Source organism: Archocentrus centrarchus, chromosome 22, assembly GCF_007364275.1.
Source record: "Archocentrus centrarchus isolate MPI-CPG fArcCen1 chromosome 22, fArcCen1, whole genome shotgun sequence".
Lineage (NCBI taxonomy): Eukaryota > Metazoa > Chordata > Actinopteri > Cichliformes > Cichlidae > Archocentrus > Archocentrus centrarchus.
Window position 1 is genome coordinate 12,485,652 of NC_044367.1, and position 13,632 is coordinate 12,499,283.

The 13,632-nt window shown below is 38.9% G+C and overlaps 1 protein-coding gene across 1 annotated transcript; it reads right to left on the minus strand.

Moving 5' to 3' along the window:
* Nucleotides 1-2,759: 2,759 nt before the first annotated feature.
* LOC115772676 (deoxycytidylate deaminase-like) lies at nt 2,760-12,995 on the minus strand. Its single transcript, XM_030719065.1, has 6 exons — nt 12,857-12,995; nt 11,914-11,992; nt 10,261-10,390; nt 9,339-9,455; nt 8,616-8,712; nt 2,760-3,479 (listed from the first exon to the last, which is right to left on the minus strand). The coding sequence occupies exons 1-6, from the start codon at nt 12,889-12,891 to the stop codon at nt 3,401-3,403; spliced, it is 537 nt and encodes a 178-aa protein (XP_030574925.1). The 5' UTR covers nt 12,892-12,995; the 3' UTR covers nt 2,760-3,400.
* Nucleotides 12,996-13,632: the final 637 nt, after the last annotated feature.

Below are 13,632 nucleotides of genomic sequence, written 5' to 3' on the forward strand. Positions count from 1 at the left end.
ATAGTGACCATATCGTTTATTTGTCTTTAAGAACATACATTTTGGATAACGTCAAAGTTGTGGGACTTGCAAGTGAGAGTTTACGATAAACATCCAGAAGCATCTCGTGTTTTAGATCTTCATGGTTTAAACTTTCTCTTCTAGAAATGAGTGCAACACAGAACCCGAGTTTCAAGCAGTGGATTGTATCCCTCACCCCTTACACACTGTAGCTACATATAGATAAGAATTTATCATATAAACCTCACATTGGCAAGTGTCCAACCTGAAACGTCAACCAAGCTTCTTTTTTAAGAATAAATCTTGTTTCTTTCTTAAAGTGAGGAAATACTTGATTTCCACAACTTTTTACCTTTGTTGGATTATGCTGATCTGTTTTTTTATGAATGCTCCTGGCCAGTTCCTAAAGAAATTGGCTACTGTTTACGTTGTGATTTACATTTTATTACTGGCTGTGGAAATTGTGTTTGTCGCTGTTCTTTTTTGATTAAATTTAACTATTTCAGTTCATCACTGTTCTTTGTATGCTCCTGCTAAATGGCCATATCATTGGTTATTTTTTAAACTATAAATGTTTACTTGGGTTCCTTCTTATCTGTGTTACATGTGTAAGAGTCATAACCAGCATAACCTGCTCTCATAATGTACAAATGCTTATCCCCAGAGTCAGAATGGAATTAGGAGAAAAGGCTTCCTCTGCTCCTGTTTTGTGGAATAATTTACAGAAGGAGCTGAAATTGACAGAACTGGGTACAATGGGGGAGTTTAAGTCCATTTTGAGGGAGCGTGAAAATAGGTCCTTTTGGTCGTTGTGACTGCTTTTAAGATCGCTCTTGGGGAGAAGGGGAGGTGAAGGAGCGCAGGGGTGCCTAATCAGTGCCGTGCCTCTGTTATTGATCATATCATATGCACAGCTGTTAAATACAGAAAGTGCAACTAGAGAAATATTTTCACCACACCCTCTTGTGCGGCACCCCTATGCATATGCATTGCATATAGTGCATAACCCCTTTTTGCGCCACTGGGTACAAGGACGCACTATGGGAAGAAGGCAAGCCAGTGGAGGCAGCGTGATGCTTTGGGCAATGTTCTGCTGGGAAACCTTGGGTCCTGCCATCCATGTGGATGTTACTTCAACACATACCACCTACCTAAGCATTGTTTGACCATGTACAGTTTCATAGAAACAGCATGCCCCATGGCCTCTTTCAACAGGATTAAATTTAAAACACTTTTGTTGCTCTATAAACATTAATATATAAATAAGGACACTTATTGTGGATTTTATTTCAGTCGCAGATAAACTAAGTCTGCATTTGAATTCTGTTCTTGTATTTTCACTAGTGCTCAGGTCATCAGTGCTACAACTGAAAGAATGAAAACTGTCTTATTCTTATTAAGTTAAGCATTAATTTAATGTATTGCTTGATTATATCTCATCAGATTCTCCCATGTCTTAATGTTAAAGTTGTGACTTTTGATGCATCTGTTAATTCAAACAATTGTGCCAGTTGGTTCTTTTGCACCTGGGACCCTGGGGCTCTGTTCTCGGCTCGTTCCAGGATGTCTGGCCTTCGGTGGGGTCCGCTGCCTGTTGCCTCTGGTTCTCTTGTCCCTTGGTGATGAGGGCTCCCTCTGGAGCCTCCCTCCTTTTTTTGAGGTGGGCACACAGTTGGCATCAGGATGTGTGGTCTCAGGGCTTCAGTAATCAGGTCTCCTGAATCTTTCTCTGGCTATTGGGCGGCATTGTTGCTGCTTCTTACCCTCATTATCAAGTATGTTTCATGAGATTGTATGTTGGTTTGTGTATCTGTCTTTTGCTTTTGTTTGTTTGTTTTGTTTTGTTTTTCAGGTGTTTTTTTGTATGTTTCCTTACAGGTGCAGCAGTTGGTGACCCACTGTGTTTTTCTGTTTATTTTCTCTTTTCACATATTTTCTCCCCCTTTTTCTTCTTCTGTCTCTTATTTTCTGTTTACTGTTTCTACTCCCCCCTGCCTGTCAGCTCTGATATTACTAAATTACACATGAGAATAATAATGAAAAATGAATGAATAAATGCATAAAATTAAATAAAATAAACACAAACAAGAGGAGCCTAAAGAGAGTTTATGGAGCTTGTCTTGGCAAAGCAAATGTTTTTGGCACAACAGTGCATTCAGATTTGGATTCTGATTGCAAAAGCTGCTGTACAAAACAGGTTTATAAAAAACAAAACAAACAAACAAAACTACTGTACAGAGCTTTTCCTCTCACACCACTAATTCACTGTATCTGCACCTTCTGTGTTACTTTCATTCTGTATTATGTGTAACCTCTTCATATCTTTCTAATTGTATAGTTAACTCTTTCTTTTTAAAGTCAGCCTCTCAGCTGCTGGTGCAATAATTAATGTGTTTGGTCAGATGCTGCCAGCACCACCCCTTTCATGTACATCAGGAAACCCTGGATTGACTTGATTGATACCCAGTTTCATGCGACCGCTCATCCTGACCATCATTGTTAGGGTAAGTGACTCCAGATAAAGGAAAGATGCCCTCGGTATGTCGAACTCATGTTGTAACAGAGGGCTGTGGTCACCTGCATGGACACAAATCTAAACACTACGTGGACGTAAACTCAACAAATGATTTGCTTTCACACATTTTAACAGCAAAGGATAAAGTGTTCTCAGTTTAATGATGTTTAGTCTTAAAATACACCATGGTAGAAAAACCCACACATTTTTAAAAGCTAATCTAAAAGAAAAACAGTACACTCTCTGCATTTAAAGATTGTTGTTTATGACAGCTTTGAGGCATTCCTGAAATAATTCCAGAGTACTCCAAAGTACAGATTAAGACTCCATTATTGAAAAGTAAAATATAGGCAAAATTTTCCAAAGGCTGCTTTATCCAAATAGGCTTAATGAACCGAACTGGGGGAAAAAGTGTTCTTTGGGTGAAAAACAGCATTTGGCTGTAAAGAGAAAGGCGGTTTAGCTGCATGCATAACAGTATTAAGGCCCAATAAAAGGTAAAGAAATGTCAGGTGATCTGCATATCAGGGTATCAGGCAGAAACCTTAAAGGAGGGCAAAAACAGATTTCTAGTTTCCAATAAAAAAAATCTGATTCACAACACGAAAGACTCAAAAATCAGGCATTAGTTTGGATCCTTCTACATTCTTTGACACAAAGGGAGTTTTAAAAGAAAAAGTGTAAAAACAGCAATGCAAGCCCTTTTGGCAATCATCTATATTGGGCTAAGCGACAAATTAAACTATGGTGAGTATACAGTAAATAATTAAAATATCAAAAGATGCTAAAGTCAAGGTATATTTGAGTTTTGCCTATTAAGCAGCTGGCAGGAAGACATGCAATCAAAAGGCAACAATCTCATCATTCTTCCTCTGCCTCACCGCCTCATTCAGTGGCTGCATTTTCACTTCCAGGTTTGTCATTGAAATCAATGACAATTTGATGCATCGTGGATGTAAATGCCCTGTCAAAACATAGAAAACACACATGCAGACACACTGATGCAGATGTATGAGGATATGCATAGAAAATGCCAAGGAATATGGGACTAAAAATGAAAGTCACCATGCCTCCCATTCTGATACATTGTAATAAGTTTCATGTGGTGATTTTTTACCCATAAAAATAACAATCCACTTCAGTCATGTATATTAAATCTACACTGAGCATCATAACATGCTCGTATCAGGTATTCTAGAACTTTTCCAGGTTACAGTCCTGTCTGGTCTACGTGCTTCAGCGAGCTCATCGTTAAAAAAATAAAACAGCCAAGCTGTCGGAGAATCGCATGTCTGCAGTATTTGTGTAGTACTCAATCTTAGTCCTTTCCATTTGCTACAACAACTTGACTAAAATGAACGATGTGTGTGGGGCTGTAATGCAAAGTCTCTTCCTAAATGCTAAACAGTTGCTTTTCTTAAGAGGCACAGAAATCAGTAACTAAGTAAAATGTAATTATTAAATAAATTTCATCTTTTTCTTTTTACAGAAATTTAATCATTCCGCTCAGTGTGAGACTTTCCATCACATTTTGTTGTAATTTCTAGTCACACAAATAAACTCTTCCCTCTATTTTACTGTGTGCTCGTTCCCACCACCAAATGAAGATGCCAGCAAAGCAGCAACAACAGAAGGCTGTCTCTCCCTGAGCCGAGTTCTGCCAGAGGTCTCTTCATGTAAAAACTGAGTTCTTCTTCCACAGTGCTTGCTCATAGAGTATCATTTGATCTTTAGCATGACAAAGTATTACAGGACCTTTCCATCACAACATAATGTGTAGCATTGGTAGCTAAGTACAGGCTAGTTTCAATCAGAGCAACAAATGAAAATGTACTCTCTTTAAATTCTAAGATTTTATCTACAGTATTTCTTGGATTTGATGAATGTATACTGCGTCTTTCTGTCCATTTTTACACACATTGCAGCTCTTTTTTGTTGTTTACTGGATCTAGAACAGAATTTAGATCAGGGAACATTTTCTGATACGGATGAAATTCTAGATGGCATTCTTAATCCATAGGGTTTAATATGATGTTGGCCCACCGTTTGCAGCTATAACAGCTTCAACTCTTCTGAGAAGGCTTTCCACAAGGTTTAGGAGTGTTTATCTGAATTTCTGACCATTCTTCCAGAAGCACATTTGTGAGCTCAGACACTGATGTTGGAAGAGAAGGCCTGGCTCATAGTCTCCATTCTAATTGATCCCAAAGGGGTTCTATTGGGTTGAGGTTGTGACTCTGTGCAGGCCATTCAAGTTCTTCCACACAAAACTCACTGTTTCTAAGCTCCAGTTCCAAATGAACAGCATTCTTCTCACTTGGTTTCCAGGCATGGACCCAGTTTTTAAGTGTATTTTACAGTTAGTGCAGTAGTTCATCCAAGCATAATTATTCCAAAGAAGTTCCAAAAAAAAAAGCTGCTGATATCTTTCCTCCTTGATATAGTGTTAATAGAGGTGCTCACTTTTTATTACCAGGACCTGGCTGCTGCTTACCCTCTTAATTCTGGCTGAATATTTGACCACTCTTCTTGGCAGAATTAGTAGAATTTGTTTGAATTGGTTTCCTGGCAAAGCAAACCACATACAGTTGTAGTCAGAAGTTCATCATGTAAGCCATGGTAATTTGGGGAATTTAGTGATTTCTTTGAACTGTTCTTAGGGTGTTATGATTGTACAGCATATAACTTTAATGACTTTAGAAAACAAGAACTGGGTGCACTTTGAAATTATTTTAGATTTTTCTCTAATGCACAGAGTTGAAAGTTTACATACATGATTTACACAAAAAATCTCTGGATAGAACCCTGCTTAAGTATCCTAGTAACCACAAGTAAGCCAGCAGTCTGAGAGTGGAGTGCTCTATTGAGGTGATATGGTACTATGAGGTCTTTAAGATGTGACCTGATTATTCAAGACCTTATACTATGTGAGGAGAAGAATTTTAAATTGAATTCTGACTTTAACAGGGAGCCAATGAAGAGAAGCCATTATGGGAGAAAAATGCTCTCTGAGTCCCTCTCAGTACTCAGTAATGAATTACAATAGTCCAGTCTAGAAGTAATAAATGCATGAATTAGCTTTTCAGCATCACTCTGAGAAAGGATGTTTCTATTTTTAGAAATGTTGCACAAATGCAAAAAAGCAGTCCTACATATTTGTTTAATATGTGCATGGAAGGACAAATCCTGCTCAAAAATGACTCCAAGATTTCTCACAGTTTTACTAGAGGCTAAGATAATGCCATCCAGAGTAAGTACTGTCATGTCAGGCCGTGTGGCAGAAGCAGGGAGACCCCAAAATGCAGGACTCAGAGGTGATGAGAGTAGTGGTTTTATTGAAATGAAGGTAATAACAAAAACTGGGTTGGGCTGAAGCCAGAACTAAACTACAAGAGACGCACACGCACGACGGAGGCAAAGACGACAACACAACAGAGAACAGAAGAAATCTGAGGGCTTAAATACACAGCAGGTAATCAGGGCAAGAGGAAACAGCAGGGAGCAACAGGTGAAGCAAATGAAACTAATAACGGGAAGCAAAACTAAACACAAAGCACAGGGAACACAAGACTGTCAAAATAATACAGGAAGTGACTAACCAAGGTGCACGCAGACTACATACGGGGGACTGGCACACAGACACGGGGCAGAGACGCAGACTAGTCACAACACTAGGAATAAACTCAACATGAAAACACAGGAGGTCAGGGTTAAGACATCATGACAAAACAGACAAGACCATGGAGCAGGGGAGACAGGGACGAAGGGAACAAACGTATCAAAACAACTGAAAAATAACGGAAAACAGAACGAAACACAAAATGCTGGGCAGACGGCCCAGTACCATGACAAGTACCTGGTTCAACACCATGTTTCCAAGATTTGTAGGACAGAGTACACTAACTTCCGTTTTATCTGAATTTAGAAGCAATAAATTAGAGGTCATCCAAATCTTTATGTCTTTGAGACGTTTCTGCAATTTAACTCATTGATGTTTGTCATCTGGCTTCATGGATAGATAAAGCTGGGTGTCATCTGGATAACCATGAAAATGTATGCAATGTGTTCTAATAATACTGTACTGCCTAAGGGAAGCATGTAAAGTGTAAATAAAATTGGTCCTAGTGCCAACCAAGAAAGAAGCCCCTCCTTGAAAATTGACACCTTCAAGCTCAACTGAAATTTGCATTTGCCCACATGAACAAGCCAAACTGCCTTTGGAATGGATAAAGTAGGCTTAAATGAACCTGCTGGAATGGCCTTCCCGAAGCCCTGGCCTCAACCCTCTTGAAAATTTGTGGACTACACAAGCCAGATCAGTACCTGGAAACCAATTAATTTAAATGAACTCTACCAATTCTGCCAAGAATAATGGAGAAATATTCAGCCAGAATTTTGTTTTATAACAACTCTGGAGTCGACTGATGTGCCAGGACATCTAAATGAAATCTCTGATTTAAGAGGATGCAGTAGCGGGGCACTGCCTCTCTGAGTCTCTGTTTCAACAAATGCAGACTTCAAACTATACACCAGTTTTTGAAACTGCATTGATAGGCCAAGTAAAACCAGATTTATGATAAATAATTTGGACCATTCTTTTTCTTGAATATTGTCGTCATTTGTTTGATGCAGGAAGGAAAGATAAAAACAAGATATTTGCAAGCAGAAAGTGATTGCAGGCAAAAAACCAAACAGTGAAACAAAATCATGACATGTCCTTTCCCATTGGTGGAGAAATGCACCACAACAACTAATCCAAATATTATATGGTAACACGCTGCATTTGGTTGCTGAGGAACAGGCGAAAGTTGTGGGGGGGTGATGGCAGCAAAAGAGATGGCAATATTGAAAGCGAGTTTTAAAATTTGAGAGATCTGTGACATTGTGGCAGGTTTGGAGTGTATAATTAGTGTGTAGTGTAGTCATGGACAAGGTAGATGCTAGTCAAAAAGCCACCAAAGGCAGACTCAAATGTAAACACTCTCTCCAGGTAGACAACAGGAGTAATGACACACCCTGGAAGTGTCGGGCCTGTGATGTGCCCCTTTTTGTGAGTAGTTCTACATAAAATGCCTGAGGCATTGCCTGCATTTCAAAGTTAATAGCTGTATATAACCAAACAAGGTGAGCTAAACGATTTTTAAGGTGAAATATTAAGGTAAAATCAAAAGCCTGTCAAAAATGGCTATTAATGCCCTCTGCTCCAGAGGGATAAAGTCATTAAATATGTATGCCGTGGAAAACGGACAATTCAAAAAATGGCCAAAAATAATCTGGATATTCATGCCCATGATGAGTGTATATAAATTTCTGACCACAATTGTGTGTGGTTTGTATTGCCAGAAATCTAATTGTGTCAAGAAAAGTGGTCAAATATCCAGCCATAATTATAGTTTGGATGGATGGATGGATGGATGGATGGATGGATGGATGGATGGATGGATGGTTTTTAGCAGTTTGCAGATCTGGAGCATTCAGTTGTATATTAACACAATGCCAAGGAGGAAAGACATCAGCAGCTTTTTTGGAAGAACTATACTTGGAAAAACTACTACACTAACTGTCTACCACACTTACAAGCTGGGTCCACAAACATATTAACCATCCAGCATGGTAATGGAGGGGTTATGATTTCAGCTTGTTTTGACAATCAAGCTGAAAGCAAGCACTCTGAAAGAAGTTTGTTTTAACAGGAAGAGACGTGGTTTTATTAGGATTAATTTTCTGTTCTAGCAGGTGTATCATTTAAAGGGTTTTTAGCTTTGCTTTTGCATGATTCTGCAATCACAGAAAAGCAGATAATTGGCTTAAAAGGAACTACTTTCCACTGAAGAAATGAAAACCAGAAGTCTGTTTTTACTTTTGTGCTGTAAATGTAAATCACACCATCTCTGCTCACATCTCCTCCTAATGTCATTTTAAAAGAGCAGTTACAGTTCACTCCTTTCCTTCATCTTTAGACTGACAACTGCAGATAAGGAACCACAAATGATTTCCTTTGCTTTATAGATCTTACCTTTAATTTAATCAACCAGGAAGTCTACAGTACACTGGTGCAAGAAATATTTTCTTTTATTGTGCCGCAGAGAAATTTACTCACCTGTATGGTATCTCTGCCAAGTCAAGCATCCTTCTGGACGCTGTCGTTTCATCTTCATCGTGGTACTTATCAGAAAGATACACCACTTTGCTGAGACCTGGAGAGAGTGAAGAAAGAAGTATAATCGAGAAGGGGTCAAGGGTTATCATTAAAAAAAAATAGTCTTTAAGGAATGACATAGTAATGAGGAATGATTCCTCAATTATTTTTATAATTAATTAATTTATAAAAACACTGATTGTGTGACTTAAGCAGACGCTGAAGGCTATTCCTGCTATTTTTGTGTACATCCTTGAAACATGGTAACTCAATTCATCTTCTTAAAGTGGCAATAAACATGGCCCTTTTTTGAACAATAAATACCGGGAGCTCTCTCTATCTCCAGGTAACCATTTCAGCTACGCAGGGAAAACAAAAACACTACCATTTTTTTTTTGTTTGTTTCTCCCAATCAAGGGAAATTTTGCACCCCATGGCAGACAGAATTACAAAGTCAAAGAGAGTTGTTGGTAACCAGTCCAAATGGCCCACTGCCAGTTTAACAATATTAATACTGCTAATGTCTTGTTTGGGGTTAGAACTGCAAAATTCCTCCAAAAACCAGATCAAATGTCAAACTGAGATCATCCTAGTTCACGTGAACATGAATTGCATTATGTGAGTCTTTAAACAGCATCAGAGTAGCAATAATTACAACTGTATGTGTGTGTTGACAGCACCCACCTGCTTGGATGATGAGTTTGGCACACTCATTGCAGGGAAACAAAGTCACATATATGGTGCAGCCATTCATATCAGCCTTGCTCTTGTTAATTATAGCATTCAGCTCTGCATGGCACACTGTGGGACATGGCATTGAGACAATCCTCAGTAAGTGTCGGTATTAAAACTGTGTAGTCTCTACTTCTACTTCAACAACTGTCGTGCTTTTCTGCTTATTTCAAAAAGGAGAGGAGGAGCAATGCTGTTTTCGTCCTGGTCATGGAACGCTGGACCAGCTGTTCATCCTTTGGAGGATATTCGAGTGTGTGTGGGAGTTTGCCCATCCAGTCTACATGTGTTTTGTAGACTTGGTGAAGGCATTTCTACTGCATCCCTCGGGGTATCCTGTGGGAGGTGCTGCGGGAGTAGGGGTGTCTGGCCTGTTGCGGGCCTGTTGTTGCGGGCCATTCAGTCCCTGTCAGTCACAGTGAGAGCTTGGTCCGTATTGCCAGAAATAAGTTGGACTCATTTCGTGTGGGTGTTGGACCCAGGACACGCTGGAGAGATTATATCTCTCTGCTGGCTTGAGAATGCCTTGGGGTCCCCAATTTATTGAATGATGTGTTAGACCCACCTGTTTGCTCTGTTGCACCTGTTTTAAATGCTAATGGAGGTGTCCTTAATCTTTTTGCCTCGCTATTATTATTATTTTACTTATTTTTTCCTCATGTTGCTACAAATGAATTTCATTCTCAACGTGAAGAGAAAACAGCATAATTTGGACTACTTTATTCCAGACATCCTCCCACATATTTTTACTATGGAGTACGTTGATGAAAGCCGGCGTGCTTTATTTAACCAAATAGTTTAATTCCAGAAATTAATAAAAAAACTAAATAAAGTAGGAGAAAGCAAAAATAAGTATGTGCATGTGCATTCTCACCATAAATGTATTTGCTTTCAAGTTTGGGACCTGTGCGAGCCCACGGCAGCTTGCCATCACAGCCATTGGGCATACGATTGTAACCAGTGCCGACTATCTTATTCTCCTGGTTCACTATACATGCTCCCACCTGCAGACAGACAGACAGAGAAATATGTCTCAGAAGGGTTACAAATATGATCCACAGACTAAGATTTACAAATATTTACAGTAATGTGTAACTTTTGAGGACTCATAAATGTGTGCTCCAATCCACACATAGAAACAAAACAATTTGACCATCCCTTAAACTATTTTACAAATGGCACATTCAAGTGATCATTGACAAACAATTCTTTTGTTTGTTTGTTTAGTTTGGCTTCACAAATCTATGTTTTATTTTTAAAAGCCTATCCTGTCTAGCTTTTTTTTTTTTCCAATCAGAATCATCATCTGAATGCACTCTCGTGCCAAACATATTTGCTTTTAAAAGAAGAGCTCCATAAATTCTCTAAAGGCCCCTCTTGTTAATGCTATTCTTTTAATTTTATTTACTTATTCATTTCTATTATTATTTACCAAGTGCATGTGTAATATGATATTGTCAGGTCAGATGGCAGGAAGAAAGGTGCAAGAATGAAAAAAGGGGGAGAAAGTAGGAGAAGTAACAGGACAGAGCACAAGTAGGAAAAATACAATGGTTCACCAACTGCTGTGCATATAAATACAAAAAGAAAACAAAAACACACACATGGCACCTTAAAGGGAAAGAACATAAAAAGAAAAAACTCAGATACACAAGCACTCCTGTTGGTGTGGTGGTTAACACTGTTGCCTCACAGCTGGATGGAGTTTATATCCACCTTGGCTTGTGTAGAGTTTGCATGTTCTCCCCGTGTTTGTGTGGGTTTTCCCCTGGTACACCACTTTCCTCCCACAGTCCAAAGACATGCAATTACTGGAGTTAGGTTAATTGGTGATTCTAAATTGCCTATAGGTGTGAATGGTTGTTTGTCTCTTTTTGTTACACTGTTTTTTTACATGCCTCTCAGTCAAAGACTGCCCGTTTCTGTGGAGGTAGGTATACTTCTACTTTATTAGGCTTTGGGACAGTAAGCTTGAATCTTATTAAATGTATTCAGTTTAAAGTTTCAGAGGTCGAATGTGCAGCCGTCATGTTAAATATAAACAGCGGAGTGCAGAGTGCAGTCAACATTAAAATAATTAACTGGAGTTACAATTTTCTGCAGCATTAATCTCTTATTTGCAAAAGTGTGACATTTTACTGTTATATTTTTATATTCTTTATAGATTTTATCACTATTTTATCATCATCTGACAATGTCTCTGATTAGAGTAGGCAGTGCTCAGTGGGATCATTTTGAGCAGAAGAGTCATGCCATGTAAAAGGCCCTTTATTTTTGTGAGCGTGCACAGAGGCTGAAGCAGAAAGCCCACCTTAATAAAGAAAGTTAATAACAGCCATCATGATGTTTGCCATCTCCAACAGAGGTTTTATGTTTTTGTCAAGCCAGATAACACTATTTGAAGTTCCTTCAAACTTCCTTCACCCCTCTGGATTCTGCATGCCATGATGTTGGCATACAGAATCCACAGGGGTTCTGTATTGTGAAGTATCCGTCATCCCTAATGCACATGTAAGGAGGCACATACCTGAGTGTTTGGGTCTTTGCTTCTTTTGGCTGTCAGAAGAGCTACAGCCATGAAGTAGTCTGAATAACTCAGGGGTTCTCTGGTGTTACAGAGAAATAAAAACCAGAGGCACGGTAGATGTTAGAAGCAAAGAACAGTTCTTTAAACCAATTTTGGTTTAGGGTGTTTTATGTAATCACAGCTTTGTGAGCAGCCACTCCTTCTGTTAACACACCTTCTATGTAACAGTTCTGTTTGTATTACTTGATGTAGTTGTGCAATAAATTAATGACATGACATAAACTCAGCCATATAAAAACACTACTGCGGAGTCCTCTAAGTAAAAGCTTAATATTCATAATCATCAGAAAAAGCTTGCACATTATACACAGCGTCACTTTCATTTATGCAAGTCTCCTTCCTCCTTCTTTAAAAGGAAGAAATGCACTTCCTGGAATTATCTAATCAAACAGGTAGAAGGTCCAGGGCCACTGAAAATGTTCATTTTTGAATAAGATTTTACACTCAACCAATATAACTATAATGCATGAGTCCCATTGCTATTAAAACAATAAGTGTATTGTGCAAATAATATTTCACTAGTTTTGGTTATGTAAATCTTTCACTGTAGCATTGCTATTTCAACTGGTACAGGTACTCTTTCTCAAATAAAGGGGTCAAACTTCCCCCATTTTGTTTCAAAATGTCATTAACACAGAAAGAACAACTCAGCTGTCTATATGACATCAAAACAAACATAACAAAGACTGTGAGAGAAAAATAAATAACACACTTCCACTCGGGCTTGTGTTTTAAATATAACACACTTATTTCACAACAAATATAACAAAGGCTATGATAGAAAGACAATGCATTCTCAGTGCAACTCAGTGATGCTAAATAAATAAATCCATAATGTGTTTGGCAGAAAGATAAATGAGACATATAATATATAAATAATTACCTTTCAGAAGTATGGGGCTGCTGATTTTCTGCCATGCTCTTAAAAAATTATTCTCCCTAACAAATACTAGATGTGTATACCTCTGGACTGTTGTACTGCAGAATGATATATATGACACAGAGCACAGGGGATTAAATAGATGTCTCCAATGACCTGGGAGGAGTCCCAGTGCTGCCTGTTCTTATTGCCTTGCCCACTTGTTCTGTTTTTCTATTAGCAGGATAATCTGGAAAATTAACAGATTTCAATGAAAACTCAGGAGCTGTTGTGGATGATACAAGGAACAAGTGACTAAATTTTAATGGTGGTCCAGATCACAATCTGGACCCAGGATTTTGTAAAAGGATTCTTTTCTATTGTGAGATAGGGACAATATTCACATATTCGCATCCAATTTTATGACTATAAGTCAGAATCCTCAAAGGTTATAACACAGATTTCAGGTTTAAAACACTGTTACGGCTGCGTGCCGTGTTGTGTTGGTGTGCGTGGGATCGCAGTCTCTCTCTCTCTCTCTCCCCAGCCCGGGCCAAACGCAAGGTGTGTCCACTTCCAATTAAGGACACCTGGTATAAAGAGGTGGATGCGAGACGTGGAAAGGGTGAGAGGAAAAAGCGTGGCGAGGGCCAGGTGCAGCGGACAAGTGGTGTGAGGGTTGCGTTATTCCCGGTGGGAGGGTGGCTTATCTGTTGGCCGACAACAGACGTGGTCCGGGGATCCGGAGAAATGTTTTTTTTTTTTGAGTGTTGTGTCCGTTTAGCGCTATTCTCGTTTTT

Excerpts from the sequence above, each read along its gene's own strand:
- LOC115772676 (XM_030719065.1), bottom strand. The coding sequence starts at position 12,891 with ATGGCAGAAAATCAGCAGCCCCATACTTCTGAAAG. Across the intron at positions 11,993-12,856 it reads CAGCCCCATACTTCTGAAAG|AGAACCCCTGAGTTATTCAG; the intron begins GTAATTATTTAT and ends CTGTAACACCAG. Across the intron at positions 9,456-10,260 it reads TGAAAGCAAATACATTTATG|TGTGCCATGCAGAGCTGAAT; the intron begins GTGAGAATGCAC and ends CATGTCCCACAG.